The sequence below is a fragment of the Lutjanus erythropterus genome, chromosome 11 (genome assembly GCF_056507025.1).
Source record: "Lutjanus erythropterus isolate fLutEry1 chromosome 11, fLutEry1.hap2, whole genome shotgun sequence".
Taxonomy (NCBI): Eukaryota; Metazoa; Chordata; class Actinopteri; order Lutjaniformes; family Lutjanidae; genus Lutjanus; species Lutjanus erythropterus.
This window is the reverse complement of record NC_139327.1, coordinates 5,885,811-5,911,519: the sequence shown is the minus strand read 5'-3', so window position 1 is coordinate 5,911,519 and position 25,709 is coordinate 5,885,811. Positions and strand designations below refer to the sequence as shown.

Sequence of the window (25,709 nt, the reverse complement as noted above, 5' to 3'; positions counted from 1 at the left end):
TTAATTGTTACACATCTTGACTCGATCTTTTTTGCTTTATCACTTAAATTTATGTCAAAATCTCCTAATAAAATGATATCATTGTTTGTATGACACTCTTTAATTAAGGAACTCAGCTTATCATAGAACACATTTTTTGCAGATGGTGGTCTATAAATTACAATAAAATAAATTACACTTTACAGTTAAGTGACTTTGGGTTTATAAGACAAACAAAAATGATGGTTCCATGTTGGGATATATTTATCTATCTTATACATACAGTATATATCTTATAATGCTAGCAAAAAGTCAACAACTGTGTAGAATTGTCAACATGTAAAAATGTGAGCCTGAAAACATTAATTCATTAATATTTATTCATATAAAAGTAGTTTTCATGTGTGTTGGTGTTGAAAGTTACATGTATTTCTAGTTTTTATGTAAGACATGGTGATGTCGTTGGAAAAACTACGATACCCACAATGCCCAGCGAACGCTGACGTCAGGGGCACACACCTCTCACTGTGATTGGCTGATGTGTTTATCTCTCTGCTGCATGGCTGAAGGTGAAGCGGTGTGAAGTGTCTGAGTCTCCAGTTCAACATGTCTTCCAGCGGACTTTTAAACATGCACGCTCGAATGTGTAAACGCCTGGTAAGTGACGCTGTTGTCTGTTGTATTGTTGTGTTGCATGTGAATGCTAGCTGTAGCCACAGTGTGGCTCGCTGTAAACACAGGGCCCCGCTGGTTAACTTGGAGCAGTTCAGCTAGCAAACAGCTAACCTTTGTGTGTCTGCGGAGCGTCCTTCAACAAAGTAAAGTTACTGTCTGAAACACCTGATACAGGTGACTCAGCTGCTTTAGTGAACCTAGAGTTATCTCATGTCACTTATTTCATTGTTATAAAGTCTGCTTCTCAATAAAATAACCGAGGACAAGCAGCAAAAACAGTAGCTAACTGTGCTTAACTGGCAATATTAAAGGCCATAAAAGAGCTTTATTTTATGTCAACTTTATTGAAACGGTAGTTTTATTACATCTTGTGTAAATCACAAGTCTCCTATAAAGACGGTGGAGGGACTAAAGGTTGTAGAATACAATATCTTTATTGTCATTGCTCAAGTTCAACGACTTTATGTTTAAAACAGTTTCCTTATTTGACGCCAATAAAGAAATATATGGGATAAAACAATAGTTAAAATAAAATGGCAAAAAGTAATAGTAACGAGCAGTGTAATGCAACCGCTGACATAAGCAAGAAACAGCAAAACCAGTTCAGTACAGGTATGTGGACGTAGATATCGTTTCTTCATAATCATAAGAATACAGTAATGAATGAATGTTTTATTCCTTGAGATCTGAGGTTATTAAAACAGCAGCAGTCGTCGTGTAGATGCAGATATTGAAGACAGGAACACAGGGGAACTGTGTCCCTCCTGGGGGGATTCACACAGTTTGAGGGGAGGCTCAGTGAATGGAAGTGAAAATGTATTAGATTATTTATTACAGTTGTTATCAAAAGGAGCTCACATAGTGTGATCTAAATGTTGTTTTAAATTTGGTTACTGTTTTTAATAAATGCCTAAGGACTAGGGCTACGACTAACAATTTTATAGTTGAGTAAGTGGTCGATTATTTTCTTGATTAAATAGTTAATAGTTGTTTGGTCTATAAAATGCCTGAAAATGATGAAAAATCATCAGTCATCAATTGATCAGTGTATCACAGGGTGCAGGATGACGTCCTCAAATGTCTGTTTGCTCACAACCCAAAGATATTCAGTTTACTCTCCTGGAGGAGTAAAGAAACCAGAAAATATTCACATGGGCGTTTTTTTCCCCCCTAAACGACTCAATTGGATTATCAAAATATTTGGCAATGAATGTAATAATTGATTAATGTGTGCAGCTCTACTGAGGACAGACATTTTTATGTATTTAGTGTAGCACTGCAATGATTCATTGACCATTAAATTAATTCCTAATGAGGCATTTTGTCATAAAGGTATGTCCAATTCTCTGATTTCAGCTTCTGAATGTGAATATTTTCTGTTTTCTATACTCATCTCGGACAGTAAACTTCCTCTGGCTTCTGAAGGGGGGCATGCCAGAAGAAGTTTAGGAATCATTGGATTAATCAATCACAAAAATAGTTGTTAGTTGCAGTCCTAAATTGGTGTGGTTCAAAGTTACATAAAATAGCAATATTATTCTATCTGAGTGTCAATGAGATTAAATAACATAATCCTGATTCCATAGATATATCCAGGAATTGAGCAAAACTAAGCAAGCAAGCTTTGTCTGAGGAGGGGACTGTATTCTCTGATTCTGAAAAAGTCTGGTATAGATTGTTTGCTGGTTTAGTGCATTTACTTGTGTGCAAGTTAAGTCAGTTGTCAGACTGTTTATGGGAGATGCTTGGTCGACTGATTGAGTTCAAAATTTTATCAAAATCACAATTCTTGAGTAATGATTTAAAAAATAATCCCTCCCACTAATTGCACCAGACATATTGCACTTGCAATATCAGTCAAAATAATTGCAGTTAGATATTTTTTCAAACTGTTCAGCCCTAATTCACAGAAGTTATGGCATTTTTCCATCTGGGTGTAAGGTTGCAGAAGGCCTTTGTGGTACTGACGTGCGGGTTGTTCTTTGAGCACCAGTTCACCAGTTCAGCACCTTCTCTCTGTGTGATGATTCATCACCGTCAGAGATAAGCCCAATCACTGTTGTGTCATCTGCAAACACAACGATGATGTTAGTGACGACTGCAGGAACACAGCCGAGTGTGAAGTGGGTCCAGATGATGGGGATCAGACTGCATCCTGGTGGTGTGCCAGAACACAGTTATTGTAGAGGACAGGTGGGGACACGGCCTCACTGCTTGAGGACACTCTGATGCTCTTGTAGCAAAAAAGATTTTTAAAAGAGGTTAAAAAAATACAGATTTAAATAAATATTGTGTAAGTTTTGCAAGGGTTATATGTTTTTACAGCTTTTTTTGTTTGTACATTCACATATAGAAGATTGTATTGTTTCATCAGAGTCAGCTCTGAAAAGTTTGGTCAAAAGCCTTAAGGAAATTAAACAAACAGAACTGTGAACAAAGTTTCCTGCCACCAAAATAAATGCACCAGAGTTTTTCTTAAATCTCTGCAAAAGATACAACTTCGATGAATGTCTTTCCTGAGCTTTTACAAAATAATAATTAGTTTGGTAAAACATGTGAAGCAGTTTAAAGGATATCTCTTTGATAGCGATAGCTAAACTCTTTCCCAACAAATATCTCCTCCAGATACGGACCAGTATGATAAGGCAGATAGGATGTACTTTTGAACATACAGGTTTTCCCAACAGTTATTACCTTTGCATGTAACAGTATAGGGTGAGTGCCATTTTCCTTAAGTGAAATAATAACCATGGGGGGAGACGAGAGCCACAACGATAATTCATCAACTATTTTGATAATTGATTCATTATTAATATCATTTAAATTCATTTCTTAAGAAAAAACTCATAATCCAGCTTTTTAAATGTGAATATTTTTTGATTTCTTTAATCTTCTGTGACAGTAATCTAAACATCATTGGGTCTTGAGCAAAACAAGACATTTGAGGGCATCACCTTGTGCTTTGGGGAACACTGGCACATTGGCATTTTTCACAGTTTTCTGACTCTTTATAGACCAAACAACTATTCAGGGATTAATTGAGAAAAGAATCAACTCAATAATCAACTATGACAATTTTTCTTTGCTTGAACAGGGATTTTATAATGTAAAGTAATGTAGAGTTGAACTTGTTGGTTCAGTTGAATAACTGACTTAACAAGTTTTACAGGTTAAACAGCAATTTGAGCCCCTGTTTGATCATCAAGTTGCTGGCTAATGCTAATGCACCTGCTTATGTTTGCCTTCACTGTTAGCATAGCTAATGTATGTGTCATGCTAGCTTAAAAGTTGTTTAATATTACTAAAAATTGTATCAAGGACCATCGGGTCAAAACAAAGACTTGATTATCAATAGGATCTCATGTATGGAAGATGAATTATGTCATTCTCCTTCCATTGTAGGCTCACAAGTACCTCTCTAGAACCTACACATCTCGCCCTTCACTCAATGTAAGTAAATTAAAGGAACTGAAAATTGAAATTATCATCTCATTTAAATGTTTGCACACTATAATGCCAATTTTTAATTCATGGTTTCAGGAAGTCGTCATTGTCAGCGCAGTCCGCACTCCAATGGGCTCCTTCAAAGGCAGCCTGGCAGCAGTACCAGCCACCAAACTGGGCTCCATCGCCATCAAGGGAGCCATAGACAAAGCAGGTATGTTCACATTGTCACCCGGTTAAGCTAATGCTCTAGATCAGTCATTCCCAGAGACTGGGTCGTGACCCACAGGTGGGTCACTTGACATTTTATCTGGGTCACCAAATAAATGTGGAAGAAATTCTGCAAAATTAAGAGTTATGTCTGCAGCACACCTTTTACAAAGCACTTAAAATGTGTTATTATTTTACTGATAAGAGGGGGGAAAGATCCTGTTAATTCAGTGTAAATGCATGTATTTGGTCTTATTTATGAAGTAGGCTAAAATGTCCAATGATGTAAAAACGTTGAGAAAACTTGAATTTTTAAGCAGATTTAATTGTTTAGATTTTAAAATTTGAGCCCAAGTCAACAACAAGAAGGCCTGTTAACTCAGCCTGAATGCAATTATTTCTCATTTATAAATTATTTAATGTGTATATGCGTGCCTCTGGAGACTATAGAGTGATGCAGAAATGACAGTAAAAATGGTCAGGAATGTTCATTTATTTTTACATTTTCTCATCCAGACTTGTTTAACTTCTGCTTTGGTTTTTCTCACTGCGAAGTTTTACTACAGCAAACTGTTGCACTGCATCAGTCTCTGGTTTGTTTATATCTGTTTCCACACAAGATCCCGTGAAATCACGTCCCACGAAATCTCATGATATTGCATTCCCACCGGTACATAATATTGATATAATAATATAATGAGGCCAGGCTGTAATCTGGAGCACTTTTTGAGAAAATGTCAAAGTTATTTAATAGTCATTGTTTTTTGTGAACATCCAGTTTAGGTTTACAAGTTTAGTTGCAAAAATATTTGAATGCTGTCAATTATATTTCTTTGACTGAAAATCAGACAAAATTGGAATTGGCAGGTCAGACCCTTAAAAAAATCAGAATCGGGCAAGAAAATTGGAATCTGTGCTCCTCTGTTCATTTATGCACTCATTATCTCTTCAAAAGATTTATTAGTAAGGCCTGCTGTGAATTGGGTCACAACGATTTGTCATTTTTAAAAACATAGTCCCCAGAAAGAAAAGAAGTTTGGGAATCACTGCACTAGATACAAGAAATGATTTTTTCCTGTCTTCTCAAGTAAACATGAGTGGGTGGATATCTGTGTATATTAAGTGAGCTGACTTAATGTTTTTTGTGTTTAGGAATCGCTCCTGAACAGGTACAGGAAGTCTACATGGGTAATGTGCTGCAAGCAGGAGAAGGACAGGCCCCCACAAGACAAGCCTTGCTTGGAGCAGGTAAGACCACACCAGTAGATTTTCACCCTCCATTCACCAGTCCTGCAGTGTCAATGTATTTTTGTGGTTCCCTCCTCAAAAAGCCACTGAGATTTTCACTTTTGAATTTTGGATTAGCGCAAGTTTTGTTCAGCAAGGTAAGATATGATTGAACTGTAAAAAGCTAATCTTAGGCAGAGGTGGCAAAAGTACACGCAATCTTTACTCAAGTAGAAGTAAAAAAAAATTTTTAAAAAGTAGAAAAAAAGTACAGCCTTTGAAATGCACTCAAAATATCTCTCTTTCTACCTGCTTTTTCTGTGCAAAGAAAATGAACCTCACCTTTCTCTGCACATGTGAAAACATATTAGAATACAGTGCTTCCCCTATCCTGGTCCTCAGAGCTCACTGCCCTGCATGTTCTAGATGTTTTCCTGCTCAAACACACCTGATTCACATGATCAGCTCGTCATCAAGCCTCTGCCTGATAGTCTGAAGCCTGATCATTTGAATCAGGTGTGTTTGAGCAGGAAAACATTTAAAACATGCAGGGCAGTGAGCTCTGAGGACCAGGATAGAGGAAACACAGTTCTGTTTTTATCACGTACAGTAGATCACCTTACCTTGCGGGGCAGATGGATTTGAGAGATCATGCAACAGTCCATCTTGTCATGTTTCAAGTTATCCGTTTGTGTCTGCACCAAAAGTGGTGCAGCCAATCCATGCCAAACCATGTGACACAATATAATACCATTGTCAAACAGTTACTGTATAACTGAGGGTTCGTCGGTATGTTTAAATTATGTTATTTAATTTTACAAATATGTTTCTGATTGTATCTTCAGGCTTGACCCTCGGCACTCCAGCAACAACCATCAACAAAGTCTGTGCCTCTGGGATGAAGTCCATCATGATGGCAGCTCAGAGTCTAATGTGTGGACACCAGGTAGTTTTAGCATTAAATACACTCGCTTTCTTTCTGCTTGCTGGGACAGTGACAGTGCATACTTACTGTACACAGAAAAACACAAATTGGATCCCTGACAAGATAATGGAAAATTTTGTTGTGACCATAAACAAGCTTACCCAACACAGGGTTGCAAGGCAAGATTTAGATGCAGTTTTACAAAAACATATAAAATTATATACAGTAGATTGTCAAAAGAGGTAAAATAAACATAAAACAGACAAATTAATATGGAAGAGTGATGAGGATGGATTAAGCAGTCTCACAACATGAAGAAAGAAGCTGCTCTGTGGTCTGGTGGTATGACAGCAGTGAACTTTGATTCTGTTCAGAATGAGCCACGCATTCTCTTACCTTTTTAAATAATCTGTGAAAAAAATGACTAACTGTTTTTGTTCAAGTGTTTGAGGATGCATTTTTCTGTTGTGGTTCAAGTATTAAAAACTAAACTAAAAGTTTGAAAGATAAACATGGTTTTCTAATTAAGTATCCTGACATGACTGCCTCCAGCATACTCCTGGTGGACTGTAACCTGTCCTGCCAACATGGCGTGATCACATTTATGTCACAATATGAAGATTAAAAGGCAAGAGTCCCCAGTTGTGTGGTAGGCTGTAACGATGGAACGCCTTGTATTTGACATTCACTCACATAAACATAATCACATAATTGTTCTAGACAAATATGTGTAGTGTGTATCAACGTTCAGACATGTAGCACCAACAACTTCTGAGTTACTGATGCTCAAACAAAACTTGTTACTACCATCCCAGCTCTCCCCTGTCATATAAGAATGCATGTGTAAGTCAGTAGTGATGCGTCATGCTGTCTGCGTGTGATTTTAGGACGTGATGGTGGCAGGAGGGATGGAGAGCATGTCCAATGTACCTTATGTGATGTCCAGAGAGACCCCAGCCTACGGAGGAGTGAAGATGGAGGACCTCATCGTCAAGGACGGGCTCACAGATGTCTACAACAAATTCCACATGGTAACTATCAACAGGGGGACACTGGGTCTTAAAGAAAGTTAAAATGTCTCAAATCCATATTTACTAATAAAATACTCCACTTCATGTGGGTTTACTGTCTCTTTAATTAGAAACATCTCCCCTGTTCTTGCATTTAGCTGTTAATCTCTAGTATTTCAGAGCAAGTCTTGTTCATGTCATTGCACCCATCAACTCTAACAGGTGATCTGCATCACAGAGTCCTTTGTTCATTCCCTAGTCAGAATATAAATACAAGGAAAAATATTGGCCAAATAACGTGTAGGAAACATTGCTGGGTAAGTAAGTGTCCAATTCCACCAATATTTGGTTTAAAGACGAGCTGAAAAAATTGAAGCCATCATCAGATGGCATTTACTTTTTTCTTTAACAGTCATGTATAAATTATAAAGCTATAACAAATAATAAAACACAGGTGTCTTACATAGTATGAAATTTGACTTTAGTAATTTCCAGGTCTGGTTAATTATGCAGGGTTTTTATGGGTGCTGGAAATCCTGGAAAATGCTTGAATTTTAACACAGTGTTTTAAAGGTGTAAAAAGAATTTTGATTTTGGATGAAGTGCTTGAAAATGCTTGAAACTGTAATTGCATTACTTTCACACAAGTGGAAATCAGAGAATTTGCTTTTTTTTTCTTAAGAAATGACTTGTCACTTGAAAAACGGGTCCAAACATGTGGACTGTGTGCTCCACGTTTGGACCTATTCCTCAGGTCTTTCCTGAAGCCATTATTTTTATTGTTGGTTCATCAGTTAATTGCTTGGTCCCAAAAAAAAAAAAATCTCCAAAAATGTTGAAAAACTGTTGATCAGTGTTTCACAAGTGCATCTTGCTTCTGTGATTGGATCCATTTCTGCTTGTTGGAAGAGGACCTATAAATTCCTCCTCTTTTCATTTGTCCTCACTTAAATTAATGCCTTTTCATATTGTGTCTCTGTTCTGTTTCTTTTGTGTTACTGTTTTTAACAGGGCAACTGTGCAGAGAACACAGCCAAGAACAGCAACATCACCAGAGAGGAGCAGGACACCTACGCCATTGGCTCCTACAGTCGCAGCAAAGCAGCGTACGAGTCTGGCGTTCTGGCCAAGGAGATCGTACCAGTTAGCATTCCCCAAAGAGGTACAGCAAGCAGCTGGAGAGCCAGGCACCCCGGGCATTTACCTGACATACTTTGTACGGCGTTACAATATCTGATGTTGATGTGGTTTTCGTAGGCAAACCAGATGTTGTCGTGTCCGAGGATGAGGAGTGGAGGCGAGTCGACTTCAGCAAAGTTCCCAAACTGAAGGCTGTGTTCCAGAGGGAGAACGGTAATGATGCAGCTGACATTATTTTCAATAATTCATTATCTGAGTGCAGGAAAACAATAAACCCCTTTTTGTCTAATTAAAAAAATTTTGTTGTGAACAGAGCACAAAATGTAAAGGGAAAAATGTAATTTTCTGCCCCTCTAGATTACAAGGAGTATGTACACTTAATTTGCATCTTTTTAATTTTTCTGCTACTCACCTTTCATCCTATAATTACTTCAAATACTACTACTACTACTCTGCTGCTCATTAACTTACATGTCCATTTTGTCCCACCAATCCACACCATTCTTTGGTAATCAAAAGTATCACTCAGAATACTTGCTCAAAGAAGCCGTGTTTTCTCATGTGTATTTTGTTGTGATCGTTCACCTTTTAGGCACAGTGACAGCAGCCAACGCCAGCACACTGAACGACGGAGCAGCTGCTCTGGTTTTAATGACAGCAGACGCTGCAAAGAGACTCAACGTCACTCCACTGGCCAGGATTGTCTGTAAGCTTTACACACACACACACACACACGCACACACACGCACACACACATTCCCCTGAGTGCACAAATTAAAAAAAAAACAAAAAAACAAATAAAAGCTGAGGTATCTGTCTAAATGAACCCTACATTTATTCTATAGGTTGATAGAGACGTTTGTGTGCCAAAAAACATTAAAAAGGTAATTTTGCAGAAAAAGGTCACAAGCAGGTACAATGTAAAAGATTTCATCAGGTTAAAATAATTTTGATAATGTCTAGACGAATGTGGAGAAAATAAATTCTGTCAATAAAAATACTTTCTGTGGACTTAATGTGGAGCATTAAATCAGGAACTTGTTTTTTTGTCTCTCCAGGTACCATATTATCTAAAAGCATGTTTTTAAAGCTAACTTGTCATGATTGTCATGGTTCTTGTTATATTGCAGGATTGATATATTGTATTTTTTTTTTTTTTTTTTGAATAGCGTTTGCTGATGCTGCAGTCGCACCCATTGATTTCCCCATTGCTCCTGCATTTGCTGTACCAAAGGTGAGTATGAATCCTTAAATATTCCAAAATATCTGCCAACAGGGAGTCTGAACTGAGAGGAGTAGTTTAATGTTAAAGTTCAAAATATTCAGACTTAGTTCACCAAAGGTCAGAAGATAAACTCTGAACAGGAGCTGGAACGATTAATCACCGACTATTTTGATCATTGATGAATCATTTTGAGACAATTTTAAAAGAAAATAAAGTTCAAATTAGTTTTGATTTGTGGACAAAACATTTGAGGATGTCATCTTGGACTTTGTGGAACATCAATCAACATTTTATGGACCGAACAACTAATCAGTTAATGTGGAAATTTATCAACTGATTAATCAATTATATATATAACAGTTACAGGAGAGACTTGAAAAATAAGTCCAAACGTGGAGCGTACAGGCTCAACTGACAAGATTGTGACTGGATTACTTTATTGATTAATTGATAAAAATATTGACAGATGAATTTCTAGTTGCAGCCCTGTTCTGAACCACACTCATCTGTAATTATGGATCCAGTTCTGTTTGAACATTTCCACTTTAATTGTGTGTGTGTGTGTGTGTGTGTGTGTGTGTGTGTGTGTGTGTGTGTGTGTGTGTGTGTGTGTGTGTGTGTGTGTGTGTGTGTGTGTGTGTGTGTGTGTGTGTGTGTGTGTGTGTGTGTCAGGTTCTGGACGCAGCAGGGCTGAAGAAGGACGATATCTCCATGTGGGAGATCAACGAGGCGTTCAGCGTGGTTGTGCTGGCCAACATCAAGATGCTGGACATTGACCCAGCAAAAGTCAACGTCAACGGGGGAGCCGTGTCACTGGGACACCCCATTGGGTAAGGAGCTGAGTGGGACTCGCACAGACTTTTAGAAGAGATCAGGGATATGACTTGGACCAAATTACTGCCACTATTTATGGAAAAGAAATGAGCTGAGCTGAGGAATGAGAAGTGTCCTGTTTTCCATAAATACCTCCTCCATTTTCCTCTGACTCTTCCTTTCCTCTGTGTTGCAGAAAAAGTTTTTTGATTTCCAATTTTTTAAAATCTGATGCAGTAGAGCAAGAGACAAAAGAATCAGCTGTAGCTGTTTAACCCTGTAAAGACTGACACATGAAATAATTGCCAGAAAATTCTATTTTTTTTTAGAAATTGAAGAGGTGTTACGACCTTCTGACCAAATCAAAAACCTTCAAAGAAAAACTTCATCATTTACATGCATGATATTGTTTGCATCATATTTGACATGCCAGGCATTTGTGAAAATTCACTCATCAGAATAATTTTTATTTTGAATTGTTCATTGCTTTTGACACATGTTGACTCTTTGATTCTTTCTGCATTTTGTTCAGCAAAAACAGCTCAATTATTATCAAGTGCTCACTTGCTCATAACATTTAATAAGTGATTAGAATGACTGCATGTTGCATAAAAACACAACATATTTAGACAATTATTTAAATATCTGCTCTAAATTTATCATATGATGACATTTCACTCTTAGATAAGTTTGTTTTAGAGTATATTTGTGTTTGTGATGGAATAACCCAGATTGAATTATGAAATTCATGATTGAGGGATTCACAAATAAATGTCTTATGCACTGGCTGTATCATATTTGATACACAACATGATTTTACTATAAAATAAAGGCCACGAAAGTAAATGTTCATATTGAAATATTAGTATCAATGTAACTGTTATTCTTGATGTAACATTTTTAATGTTAGCAAAGATTTCACTGCCAAAAACATGTGACTCACTACATGAAGGCAGCCATGTTGGATTTTGCTGCCTGCAGTGAACTGATAATCCACCAGAGGGCAGAAGACATGTCTCAGACTGATACAACAGGTTTTTCAGGAAAGTACTGATCATATTGATGTCGTAGATGTGTCAAATATGATGCTACAGTGGTCCTACAAGTCTCATCATACTATGACCTTCCTAGTTTTTCAAGTCTAGTCTAGGAAACTGAAATAAATTTTTCATCCTGTAACCCTAAACCCAACCATTATTCATAAAGGATAAAAATAAAAAGAAATGATTGAATCTACTTCATATATACACATCCATTTCATTATTATATGGAAACAATGTTAACTGCTTCTCAGGACAGTAAATAACTAAATAAATAAAAATAGAACAGACTTTAAGAACTGGATATGGTAAAATATCAATTTGTGTAGAAAAAATATCACAGTTTACAATTTTGACTCTATTTCTCTTCTCCTGTCAGGATGTCTGGGGCAAGAATTGTGGGTCACATGGTGCACAACCTGAAGTCAGGCCAGTACGGGCTGGCAGGTATCTGCAACGGAGGCGGCGGAGCTTCATCTATTCTAATCCAGAAATTGTAGGAAACTTGATGAGAACCCGTCTCTCTCTCCCTGATTCACTCTTCAGCTGATCTGTGTGTTGACTCTCTGTCGGATCCAAATGGTTTAAACCCTCTGTAGAATCAAAGTTACTGTGATGAATCCACACGTTACTACTTTAATGTCAGTGGCCTTACTCAAACAGAAAAGTAGGACTCGACTCACATGACGTCATTACTCCAGTGTTAACACTCCTTCGTTTGATGAAACGCTTTGTGCAAAAAAAAAAAAAGATAAATATTTAACTCTGAAGTGAAATGGTTAAATAAATAGTTTTTATGAAAGCACTGTAGTGTTATTGATTGGTTCTTTACTCTGGGGTTAATCTCACTGAAGCTTTGACCTACAAGAGTTTCATAACTGGTACATGTCACTGTCATTACTGTCGGCACTGTAATTTTGAAGTTGGCCACTAGATGCTGCAATTTTCCTTGTAATGCTAAGTGCCGTTGTTCATTTAGCCCAGTGTTTTCTCGCTGGTGGCGTGCTGATGACCAAGGGAAATACAATAATCAGTTACTTATTTAGTCCATAAAATGTTGTGTTTCTCAAAGTCCAGGATGACGTCCTTAAATGTTCTGTTTTGTGCACAACTCAAAAACATTCAGTTTACTGTCAGAGAGGAGTAAAGAAACCAGAGAAAATCACTGAAATCAGAGGACTTTTTTTAATTTAAAAAATGACTTAAAACAATTAAGCAATTATCAAAATAGATGTAAATTAATTCAGTTATTGATTAATAATAGGTTAATCGTTGTTTTATGTTCATTGTTAGGTTTATTAGTCTCTCCAGCTGCTCCCTCCTTTGTTGTACGTAATTTACTTATTGATTGATTTAAAGAAACAGAAACATTTCCACCAAGTGAAGCATTTTTTCACCAGAGGCCATGATAATGCATTGGAAACTCTGTTAACTGTGCATGGCAGGATATCATTCTTTATTTTAAAATCATAATCTTACTAATAATCAAAACCCATTTTTACTAAATGTAACTGTAATCTGATTGTCTTATCTGTAACTGTAATGGAATACAACTATGTTTTTCTGTATTCAGATTAGGTAATCTATTACGCCTCAAGTCTGTGAGTTCATCATAACACCAGAGTGAACTAAAACAGCAAAATAGTGTCATAAAAAGTCACCAAAAAAATACATCACCTGGAGATTCATTAAGGTTATTTTATGTCATGCTGTACCACCTTTGACCACTTGGTGGAGTTGTTCTTCCACTTTGATGGAGGCAGACACTCAACACCTATTTCTGTAATTTCTTTTATGCAGTGATGCTGACTGTTGATCAGCAAAGATATAACATGATTGTTCACCTGACTGGTCAGAGGATTTGTGCTCCTAATAGCTCAAAAGTGATGTGGAAAGACATGAGGATTTGTATTGCCTACCGGTCAAATTAGAGTTGTTTTCATCGAAAAAGGGACAGAATCATGGTGCAGGTGAGAAGTAGCCGGATGTGTTTCTCTTATGAACATGATTTAGGTTCATAAGACAAACTTATTTCACTAAAATTCAACTTGGATTCTTTTTAATAGTTGCTTCTGCAGCCAATGTTCATGATTGATTAAAACCTGTGAAGGGTTGGGTCTGAACTTGGGAATGAAAGAAACAGGTTTGACCACCACTGATGTCGCAGTAGGTCACATGTCAGAATATAATTTTTCTGTGCTCAAATTGTCTTTACACTACAGGTTTTATACATTTCATGTATATTTGTTGCCACCCTATCTTTTTAACATTATTATTAGTTAACTAGTGGTTAGAATTTACTAGCTGAGGGTTTGAGATGCCTTAAAAATGTATTCCATTATCTCAGTAACACAACACGCCTTATTATTGCGACATATCTTGCCAGAAAAGAATGCAGTTTTATAATTTAATGTATCAAAACTTTGGCACATGAAACTGAACTGTCCAAAAATCAGACAACATGAGGGTAACTGACACCTTGTGTCCAAGTTTATATGTGCAACACAAGTCTGTGCTGCATTATGGGAGTACACTGTCCATCAAAATGGTTGTAGCTAGTGAAGTTAAGAAAAAACAACCCAGCAAACTGCTGTCATTTCATTTTCTACTTAATATACATATTGGATTTGAAACTTTGCTTGTAGGCTAAACTGAATATTTTTTATTTGTGGACAAAACAAGACATTTGAGGACATTCTCTTGGACTTTGATCAATCATTTTCACCATTTTCTGACATTTCATGAACCAAACAACTAATCGAATAATTGAGAAGATAAATGATTAAGATGAAAATGTAAAATTAAAGTTAATTGCAGCTCTAAAAACACAATGTTGGGCTGAACACTTTCACCATATTTTATACTGAGGTAATCCAAAAGTAACAAAGTGATGAAATTACATTACTTTAATATTGTGATACTTGGATTACATTTACAGGTCATTAATAACTGTATGGAATACATGGTTTGGTTATGGTTATTATGGTTTTCCACATGTAGGAAACATGTAGGTAGGTTTTATGCAAAATCACATGTTTAACATGTGATTTTGCACATGTGAAATTCATGTTTTTTTCCTTTAAGGGGAGGCATCAATAATAAGTTAAGACTTTTTCATAACCAGTTAAAAACTCCTTGTAGTGGCCTTATATTATTATTTATTTATGGTTAAGCTGATGTTAAGCAGTGGGACATTATGTCCTCACATTCTCTCACTGAATGACTCCTGTCCTTCATTCTTTCCTCTTCCTGCCAGTTACCACAGTCAAACAGCGAGTTAAATATTAACAGGGTCTGAAAGACAGTATTTTTGAGCCCACTTGTCCATTTGTTTGAACGTTACTGATTAATCACAGAAGACGCTTCTCTTCATGAGAGCAAAGACCAGCATCTGTAAAGAAAGAAGTAAATGTGTCATGCCTTTTTCACTTGACTTAAATGGTTTTTATCCTATAAATCCCACCGTGAATGACAGCTTTTGGTATGTCAAACAAGCAATGACCACTTATCACCTGTTTACTCTCGCTCCTTTTCTTAGTCACGCTGGTTAGAACAGGTGTGGCACCAAGCGTTGCCTAGCAGGATGGCAATTTTCAAGAAATTGATGTTTTGATTCCGTGTTTTTTGTAGAGGTATACGGAAGTTATATTACTGACTGAAGGTTATCTGAAGGGGAAGTATGTAAAGTTTCTTGCAACAACGTCATACTTGTGCAGGTGTTTTGCTACTCAGACAAATATTTCCTTTACAGTGAGATACACAGGACCACCATGCACATAAATCACAGCATATTACACTGTTAAATTTAACTCCAATTTTTTTTTTTCTATCCTAAATCACTGTATGGGCACTGCTGGAAAAAACACACTCATTGTTTCCTCTTCATTCACCTTTATCTGAGAGCCTGGCTGTGAACAGAAGATAATGAGTATCAAGTGCCAGCCTCTGTTGATACCTGTGTTTGTCCATGTCAAGTGTTGTGGTGGCACACACAACGGGCGGGCTTGTGCACACAGTGGAAGAGGTGTGGTCACACGGCTGTTGATTACACGCAGGAATGGCGTGAACGTGAGACAGAGAGAGACACGGAGTGGAGGGACGGACGGAGCCAGAGAGCTCAAGGAATTTGTGGAAATCTACAGTGGAAAATTTGGATCAACATTTTGTATATTCAGGTAACGTGAGCATTTTTGGTGCTTTACAGCTCTAAAAAATTAACTTGTAGTTTGTTTAAAAAAAAACAACAAAAAAAAAAAACCTACATGTACGAACTCGCTTACTCATTTTCATTTAACTGTAACCTTTTCCAGGTTTGACGATTTCCCTCCTCAGGCAGTGAAACCAGTTTCACTATGAGTAATGATCAGGTAAGTTCAGCTCTGTGAAACCAAATAGCAGTAAGTAGTGAAAACTTTAGGTTCTTCTAACTTAAAAATCTTGAGTTGCCAGTAGATTTTTTCTTTGTGTTTATTAATATTATTCATTTTCAGTTAATGTGGGAGAAGTGCCCCTAAAAAGCTCTCTAAAATACAAATAGTTTAAAGTATTTTTAAAAACCTCTTTTATTTATTACTATATTAATAAGTAAATTACTAAATTGATCCAGTTCTGTTAACTTTTTGCAATTAAAGAGGAGAATGAAAATTCTGAGTTGCAGTTACTGAAAGTATTTGTGTTGGCTTATTCAGTCATTTAAATTTGACTGTAATCAAAGAGTACATGTAACACTAGCAAATATTAAAGTGTTGATAACCTCAGACTTTTGACTTTATGAACTAAGGAAAACTATTGCATACTGCTACCTTATTTGTTTTTTGCAGTGCAGTAAGAGGTAACATTTCTAAAAGAATGTATATATTTTCATGTATTTTTTTAACTCTTTTTTTTTTTTTTCAAAAAAATAAGTATTTCTTTATCTGATATTACTGCTAACCACATATGCTTCACTGTAAAAATAAACTTTTTTTTAACTTAAAAAAGTTTGTCTGGACTACCATAAAATTTTAAGTTGACTGAATTTGAAAAGATAAGTTGAAGTATTACTGTCATAATTCAAAACTTTTCTAGTCAAATAAACTTGATATTAATTCAGTTGTACTCAAGAAAATGTGTTCAATGAGCTGAAGATATTAAGTTGAACTAAGAATTCTTCAATGTCAAACATTTTATAGCATTTAACATTTATTATAATTTAATGACTTTTAATTGACTGATTGAATACTAACTCCTCATCATGGTTCAATGTTTTCATTACTGTGATAAAAAGCTACCGTGACTATCATGGTCAGGAGAGTTTTAACTTTCAAACAATGCATGCTGGGAGGTCTGCGAATATGCTGATCAAATTTCTTTAGAAACTTAACTTAATTGAGTTAATTGAACTCCTGAAGTACATTCATTAAGCTCATCATGTCAAGTTAAAAGACGTTAGAAGAACTCATGTTTATTGTTCTGAAAATAAAAACTAGAAATTTTATGTTCACTTGACTTACTTTAAGTTAATGAGAAAAGCCTAGTTGATTCGTGTGTGAGTTTTCACAGTGCAACATGTAATTAATGACTAAATGCACATGATGTTGACCTCGTGTTTCTACTCCTGTCTCTCTTTCTGTACCACCAGACAAACACTCCCACCTATGACAACATAGGCTTCCAGCATGACGAAGGTCAACCCCCTCCGTACTCCCAAGTGCAGGGCGTATACCCTTATGTCCCACAAGAGACCCCCAGCTATGTCGCCGTCACTCCCCAGACCATTAACACCCACCACACTGTGACACCTGGAACACCACATAACACAGGAGGAAAGAAAGGTACGGTGATATTTGATTTTTGGTTTGTGAGCTGTTTGTGAAGTGATACCGAGTGGAATAAAAATGTGGGTAAACAATGAAAGTGCAACGTCAGAAGTCAAATATGCAGTCGTATGAATAAAAACATGTGCTGTACTTTCACTGAATCGTTAACTGAATCACACGTTCTCCCTTACTAATGAAAAGTTGAATTCGTGAGCAATAAAATGCACCCTTACTCAGTTTAGTACATTCATTGGTTTTCCTGCTACAGTTTTACTTGGCCTAGTAATAGTAATAAATGATAATAATAAACATTGTTTGTAAAGCACCTTTAATACAAGAAATGCAGCCCAAAGTGCTTTATAGCAAAGACATTACATGCACCAAACACTGCATAGAAAAACATAAAAACATATATACATATAATGCCATAATTATTGTAAAAAATGAAAAATAAAGCCCAAATGTAAAAATAAAATAAGAATAGATGACATATTGTCGAATGCATTTTCACATTGATAAAACCCACTTTAAAATACCAATAAAAATTAGGATAAAAACAGAATGCATAATGTCAGATGGAAAATAAAACCCACTGAGATAATAGTCATACAATTTAAAGTAAAATAGAGTATAGAATGAAAAAAGAACATTTTAAAAGAAGTGCAGCAGTGTGTTGTTGTGAAACAAATTGTAAAGCAAAGTCTCCAGCCTGTGTCCAGAATGCCAGGGCTTGTTAAAGGGATACTTCAGCCAAAAATGAAAATTCAGTCATTATCTACTCACCCTCATGCTGATTGAAGGTAGGGTTTAGTTTTTTAGTCCACAAAACACTGCTGGAGTTTCACAGGAAAACAGTGTTGCATAATCTGGTGAAGTGAATGGTGACCAGTTTTCAAGCAGAAAAATAAATAAAATGTCTCCATACTGCTCGTCTGATGAATCCAAGGTTTCTAAAGCCCCGATATTTCATTCACTGCACGCATGCAGTCACACCACTCCAAACAAAAGGATCCACTGAGAAGATTTAGCCTGAAAGCATGGTGTAAATGATGTCGTTCGAGTCAATTTGGCACATTTGCAAACACTGGCTTTTTGCATTTTTTACAGGTTTCATGGCCACCGTAGTTTCTCCTACATGCTTAGAACAGGAGGAGACAATCTAAAAGCTCACCACAAGACGCCAATAAATCCTACACACTGGTCCTTTAAACCACACCAGGAAAAAGACTTTTAATACCCATGTTCATCTTTTCAATGCATTATGACCACACTGGTGACTGAACACATGGTGCATTATACAGGGCTGCATGGAAATGATCGGGGTGTGGTTATGGTTTACTTTTTTGAAAAAGTAAAACCCTCCTCAGCTTTGTGAACAAATGAATCAGTTCAACTTGTTTGATCCCACAAAACAAACAAATATAAAATAACATAAAAAATTGAAGTGGTGTTCTTTTTTTTTATCTTAATTCCCAAGGAGAACAATTAGGGAGATAAATTTCACAACATTTACAAAATTTAAAGGGATAGTTCACCCCAAAATCAAAACTACATGTTTTTTCTCTGGCCTGTAGTTCTGTTTATCCATCTATATGTTTGGTGTGAGTTTCAGTGTTTTGGAGACATCAGCTGTAGAGACATCTGCCTTTTCTTGAATATAATGGAACTAGCTGGCAAAAAAAGAAAAAAGAAAAAAGAAAAAAACAGTTTCCTTCTGCAGTAGAATGTATCAATGTATCAGAACTACTTTCTTTCTAATAGAAGTAAGGTAATGATTTCTGGTTCACTGGTTTTGAATTTTTCAGATGTATTTTTTGGTGCTTTGAGCACCACAAGCCGAGTGCCATTCAGTCCCATTATACTGGAGAGAGGGCAGACATCTCCACAGCTGATATCTCCAAAACTCTGCAACTCACACCAAAACTATCTAGATGGATAAATATCAGCAGAGACCAGGGGTAATATATATATATGTATATATATATATATATATATATATATATATATATATATTTACTTTGTGGTGAACTGGCCCTTTAACATTAACACATATGGAAAATATTGAATGGCAATAGGCTTCAATAAAATCTAAATCTGGGGTGAGAAAAATTTCCATTGAGGCTTGAATTCTTCATGGCAGTAATGTATTAATTCTGACAGACTTGTAGATTGTATTTCTGTTCTGTATGAATAGTTTTTATTACCTCTGGTCATATCTGCAGCACAGTATCTGCTAAGACTGATATTTGCATGTGTGACGCCATGCAAATCTTGATTTGTATGTAATTTGTATTTTAATTTGTATTTATAAATATATACTGTATATATCAGATGTCATGCAGCCATATCAGTGCCTGTGTTTTTGTGTTGCCTTTCAGGAGCAAAGAAATGTCAATTGAAATACATCCTGTGTGTGTTTCTGAGTGTGTTTCTGGTCCTGGCAGTGGTCGCCCTCCTGCTCTGGTACTTCTGTAAGAGAATTTGGAGATATTTGTATCTTTGTAAAATATCTTTTGTCGTCTCATCACGAGTTTAGTGCGATGATCATCTGTTGTTGCATACTGTATATGTGTGTGTTTGCAGTGTACTACCAGTGTTTACTGGGCAAGTCGTGCAGAAGTGGTGGGAAGTGTCTCAGCCCCTCCCAGTGGTGCGACGGCGTTCAGGACTGTTCTAATGGAGAGGATGAATCTCAGTGCTGTGAGACATTAAAATCAAAACCCTGGTCTTCCATACATACATACTGTATCTGTAGGGTTCAGTGGGACAGTGTTGTTCTCTCTGCTTCACAGTTCGCCTCCATGGGACCAACTTCATCCTGGTGAGTTACTCGTCTAGCAGCCAGACATGGATGCCGGTGTGTGCTGAAAACTGGGACAACAACTATGGAAGAGCTGTGTGTGAGCACATGGGGTACAACAGGTGCTGATCATCTTCTTCACTGCTGTTCATGTCACATTATTTGTTGTATAAAAGTCAACACTCACAGCATGACCCTTGCCTTACACCCATACCTTACATATTCACCTTTTGACCTATAATGTATTCTTATCAGAAAAGAAAAGCCTCTGAACCAACAACAATTACTTTTTAAACCCGGTTTAACTTTAACATGGTTTAACTTTATATTATGTTGCACCAAACTTTTAAAAAAAAGCTTAAAACTGGGAGAGTAAATTTAATTCTATTGCACCAAACCTTTAAGCTCCAATTTAAAATGTGAAGTTTCTCAAAGAAAGTTAAGGGACAGACTCAACCCCTGATTGTTATGATGCTGCTGAACTTCTCTCAGGATATCTGTTCAGTGATGAAACTGTTAAGGAGTTGAACAGAAAGACTGGACCAACTGTCAAACATGGCAGCTGGACCACCAATTCTTTAAGTCCTGGTGGCCCCCAGATTTTAGAGGGTGGATGGAGACCTGTAGGGCCTGAGCTGAATTCACAAGATCACAAGATCAGGCTGTGTAACAAACCATCTGGCGTGTCAGGTTAACACAACTCCACTGACGGCTGAAGAGTCTTCAGTTAGCCAGCTAGCAAATAATGTAATACTTTGGTAACTTTTTAGCTTACAAGCATTTTAACACAAACTTTTTACATAGTCATAAAACAGTTTTTAATACTTTGTTAACTTTTTACATAGCTAGCAAACAATTTTCAAGACTTTGTTAACTTTTTACTTGGCTAGCAAATAATTTAACACTTTTTATATAGCTAGCAAACAATTTTTAACAGTTTGTAAACTTTTTACATAGCTTGTACAATATAATGTTTTTTTAAGGAATACATAAAAAGAGGAAAAAAAGGCAGTATCAGCACACCAAAAGAGCTCTCTTATGAAAATTATTGAAACGTCATGCTGATAAATTTTCATACTTTTAGTGTGCGGATCCTGCCTTTACTTTCCTGTTTCCTACCCTTAGATATATTATCTGCTCGGGTCGTCATTGTTGAAAAGAACAGCAAATTTTTAAGACTGTTAAAATATTTTGCTAGGGGACCTGTAAAAGCAATACGTGCAGTATGTAGTCACATTTAAAGTTTTCCTCCCTGTCCATCCCACAGGCAGAATTATTTATCCTGGGCTGAAACCAGTGCAGGATCTTTGGCCTCGAAGGGATACATGAAGCTGAAGTCTGGAAGTGACCATGGATCACGTATACAGTCACAGCTTGCTTACAGGTATGACAGCCCATCTACTGTATCACTGGATGATAACTTTATACACAGTACAGCAGTGATTCAATTCCTACTGGGAGCTCAATCAATTTTATTTCACCTTTTGCACAATTTAGAGCTGCTAAAGAAATGCAGACTGTCTTGTTTTGGATTTTCTGTCTTGAGTATAATTCTTTGCTTTTTTTTTCTTTTGCAGCCAAAGTTGCTCAGCCAATGTCGTCAAGCTTGAGTGTATTGGTAAGCTACTGGTTTAACTGGAATATAAACACCACCATACACCACTGACATGTGTGAATTTAGGAGATATGTGCAAAGCTGTCCTGAAAATGGGGTTTAGCCAGCCAGACAGTGGCTAGTTGATCAGACTTCCTCTGGATAACCAAACACCTAAGAAAGCAGAACTCAAAGTTTAAAGGGATAGATCAGCTTTTCTAAATACAGTGCAAAGTGATACTTTCTTTTAGGTGGCTAAGATACCTTTTGTTGCAGACCATGTCCACAACAATACATTGCTTAGCTTCCGTGCTGGCCCCTCTCTGCTTCTCCAAATTGGGAGACTATTGCAACTATCCCTTTAACTTTCCCTCCATCCTCAGAATGTGGTCACAGCTCAGCACCCCCCAGCACTCGTATCGTGGGTGGCACGGATGCGGTGGATGGGGCCTGGCCATGGCAGGTCAGTCTCCAGGTTTCTGGTCGGCACGTCTGTGGAGGCTCCATCATCAGCCCGGACTGGATCCTATCTGCTGCACACTGTTTCCAAACGTGAGTCTGTACACCTGTACGATAGGGGCCCTTCATAACATTTACATTGTTTGTTCGCATTTGTTTTTTACCTTTCAACAGACATTGAGAAGAGATTTTTGTTCCCTAAGTTTGTCTATTTTACCTCATGGCAGGTTATCCTCTCCTAGAATCTGGACAGTATACTCTGGTGACGTGAACTTGAACAGATTGATCTTCGGCACAAAAGTTGACAAAATCATCAGTCATGAAAAGTATAACCCAGAAAATAATGACAATGACATCGCTCTTCTAAAGCTCACTACACCTCTGACATTTTCAAGTAAGTACTTGCCAGGAAAATTCACATTATATTAAGTAAACTTGTCATTTCTACGTTGATGATGCAACATGAATGTTTCTGTTCTCAGGAACAGTGGGGCCAGTGTGTCTCCCAAACGTTGGAGTGGACCTGTATGCTGGACAGACAGCCTGGATTACAGGATGGGGAGCCTTACAATCATCTGGTGAGTTAAACACTAAGACTGGGTTACACCAACAATGAGTCATTTAATCTAAGACTAGTTCTAATCAGAGTTTAGCAAAACTAGGTCTGAAATAATTAAATCTAGATTTAAAATAAAGCAGTGCTTTGTTGCCCAATTAAAATCAAACCAATATGGAGATGCCTGCTTATACAAATTAAAATAGGTAAAAGCATAAAAATAATTTCGAATGCTGTTTGGACTGAAGTAAGTATAGAAGAGGAGAACTTTCCACTGCAAGATATTTCTTAATTAAACAGTTGTTGCTGGCGGAAAGGTGTTAAAGTTTTAAAGTTTCAAGCTAAAAAGAAAAAGTTAAATTATTTGCTGCCTAGCTAAAAAAAAAAAAGTAAAAAAAACTTTTTGCTATATAGCTAAAAAAAGAGGAGGGTGGGGGAGTTATGTTTTTTTGCTAGTTAGCTAAAAGGATTTTAAACATCATATTGTTTGCTGTCTAGCTAAAAAAAGACAAAAGTTATCATCTTTGCTAGCTAGCTTAAAAAGGTTTTAAAAGTTATATTGTTCGCTACGTAGCTAAAAAAAAAAACAGAAAACATTATTTTGTTTGATGTATAGATAAACAAGAAAAAACGTCATGCTGTTACCCAGCTAGCTAAAAAAGAAAAAAAAGTTGTATTGTTTGCTGTCTCATTATAAAAGACAAAACCATTATATTGTTTGCTATCTAGTTAAAAAAAAAGAAAGAAAAAAACACGTTATTACTCGCCAGCTAGCTAAGAACGAAAAAACAGATTGTTTGCTAGTTCACTGAAATTAACTAAAAATTAAACTAAAAATTAGCCCTCAAGTGTAAGTTTAACATTAATACTGAATCACATTTTTAAATTGGAGTTTAAAGTTTTGTTGCAAGAGAATTCAACTTAATCTAAGTTTAACTGAGGTTTTAAAAAGAGGTTTAAATGTAATCTTTGTTAATTTTAAGATAGTTTTTAAGTTTGATGCAACTCAAAGACCATTAGAGAAACTCCAGGTGTACTGGCAGCATCCAGACATTTCCACACATATACAAACATAGAGACTGCCTTCATTTTTAATCGGCCAATCAGAGGACTGCTGAGATTGATCAACACCTGAAACAGATTCATGTGTCATCAGCCAGACAATAGGGCTGAAAAAACTCACTAGATCACAATAAATCTTAAGTATACATTTTATCTTAAAGACCCCCCTTTTCTTCAAAATGGTGAAGAAAGCAAGTGTCATCATGTATCATCTTATGCATCATCTTATAATAAATATATCTATCCCCAAAAAATCCATTAAACGGTCATCAGACATGCATATTAGGATGAATAGAATCAATATTAATTTGTCGTTGGTTCACATCTATATAATTTAAATAGCCTAGGAATAAAGACTAATGACCTGTCATTAGATTATAATCTTCCTCCGACACACCTGTCACACATTCAGGTGTGCAGAGACCTTTTTTTTTTTAAGTTTGGTGCAACAAAAATTTAAGTTAAATCATCATTTAGTTGGTTTTAAAAATGAATCATGTTGGTGTTACCCAGACAAAGTTTATATATCTGAAAATGTTGACTGAGAATCCAGCAAAGTTTCTAAACACGTACTTTTCCTTCCTCCCTGTAGATAATTTGTTTAAAGGTTTCAGAGGTCAGACACTTTTTAAGGTTTAAAGTACGAGTGAGGTAACAGTGTGTTTTAATTCTTGACCGAGATAACTGTGGGTGTATAATCATTGATTTTTTTTTCAGGATTGTCCCCTGACATACTGCAACAGGCCCAAGTGACCATTTACAGCAGAGAGCAATGCAACAGACCTCAGGTGTTAAGCGGAGAAGTCACTGAGACTATGATCTGTGCCGGCAAGCTGCAGGGAGGAGTCGACACATGTCAGGTCAGTCTGAGTTTTTTTTTTTCCCTCTCTTTCACACACATATGTACGCATTAACCTGAGATACTTATTCCTCCCACGTACTGCAGGGTGACAGCGGAGGGCCCCTGGTGGTCAAACAGGGAAATGTATGGTGGCTGGCAGGAGACACTAGCTGGGGGATTGGATGTGCTTGGAAGAACAAGCCAGGAGTCTATGGCAATGTTACCTACTTTATCAACTGGGTGTATGAGAAAATGCAGGTACAGTATGTTAATCCTAGATTGAGCATAAATAACTAACAATAGAGACTCTTAATGTATCAATAGATCATGCAGGGACAGCAGCAAAATATATTTTAGCTACTTAAATAAAGGTCCTTAGAAAAAAAACAGATCAATATAGTTTATGTATGATGCAGCCTTTTCCAATGCTTAACCAGACTCCATTTGCAAAATTATTAATTTTACCGTACAGAACTTGGGAGTTGCTGGTCTAATGCTGCCTCGATCTGTGTTATTGTGTGACTGTGGTGTTTTAAAAGGTTAGTTCAGATTGACAAAATAACATAGACAAACTAAAAGATTACAGCGGCAGTCGACCATCAGTGGCTACGTTCTGCAAGGTAAAATTACTGGTTTTGCCAGTGGCGTCTGGTTGAATGTAACAGAGGTTTTCTGTAGGAAAAAGCTGCCTGACAGCAAAATAAAATAGTGAAAATACTCTAAATATAGTATACACTTACAGGAATAATATATATACAGTACATTTTGGACACGCATCATGGTGTGTGCAAAATGAATACAGCAGTCTAAATAGCAAGTTGGAGCCATAAACTATATATTAAATAGGATGTAATCCTGTTTGATATACAATCTATGGTTGAAGCAAGTTATTTCGTCTCATAAATTGACAA

The 25,709-nt window shown here is 36.6% G+C and overlaps 2 protein-coding genes across 2 annotated transcripts; both read left to right on the top strand.

The window, feature by feature from the left end:
• Positions 1-497: 497 nt before the first annotated feature.
• acat1 (acetyl-CoA acetyltransferase 1) lies at positions 498-12,493 on the top strand. Its single transcript, XM_084730565.1, has 12 exons — positions 498-636; positions 4,057-4,104; positions 4,195-4,312; positions 5,461-5,556; positions 6,381-6,481; positions 7,348-7,491; positions 8,482-8,632; positions 8,728-8,823; positions 9,203-9,316; positions 9,780-9,844; positions 10,508-10,665; positions 12,068-12,493. Exons 1-12 carry the CDS (start codon positions 586-588, stop codon positions 12,186-12,188), a joined length of 1,263 nt encoding a protein of 420 aa, XP_084586691.1. The 5' UTR covers positions 498-585; the 3' UTR covers positions 12,189-12,493.
• A 3,064-nt stretch (positions 12,494-15,557) lies between these two features.
• tmprss2 (transmembrane serine protease 2) lies at positions 15,558-25,135 on the top strand. The gene is made up of 13 exons (XM_084730587.1): positions 15,558-15,863; positions 15,999-16,055; positions 17,309-17,501; positions 19,865-19,957; positions 20,070-20,186; positions 20,279-20,408; positions 21,554-21,670; positions 21,864-21,904; positions 22,264-22,432; positions 22,567-22,733; positions 22,822-22,917; positions 24,675-24,817; positions 24,904-25,135. The coding sequence occupies exons 2-13, from the start codon at positions 16,041-16,043 to the stop codon at positions 25,093-25,095; spliced, it is 1,473 nt and encodes a 490-aa protein (XP_084586713.1). The 5' UTR covers positions 15,558-15,863; positions 15,999-16,040; the 3' UTR covers positions 25,096-25,135.
• The last annotated feature ends 574 nt before the right edge of the window (positions 25,136-25,709 follow it).

Bases quoted from the DNA above. Each gene is read 5' to 3' on its own strand.
- tmprss2 (XM_084730587.1), top strand. The intron at 22,734-22,821 runs GTAAGTACTTGC...TTCTGTTCTCAG, and splicing joins TACACCTCTGACATTTTCAA to GAACAGTGGGGCCAGTGTGT. The intron at 22,918-24,674 runs GTGAGTTAAACA...TTTTTTTTTCAG, and splicing joins GGGAGCCTTACAATCATCTG to GATTGTCCCCTGACATACTG.
- acat1 (XM_084730565.1), top strand. From the start codon at position 586: ATGTCTTCCAGCGGACTTTTAAACATGCACGCTCGAATGTGTAAACGC. The intron at 8,824-9,202 runs GTAATGATGCAG...TTCACCTTTTAG, and splicing joins TGTGTTCCAGAGGGAGAACG to GCACAGTGACAGCAGCCAAC. The intron at 10,666-12,067 runs GTAAGGAGCTGA...TTCTCCTGTCAG, and splicing joins TCACTGGGACACCCCATTGG to GATGTCTGGGGCAAGAATTG.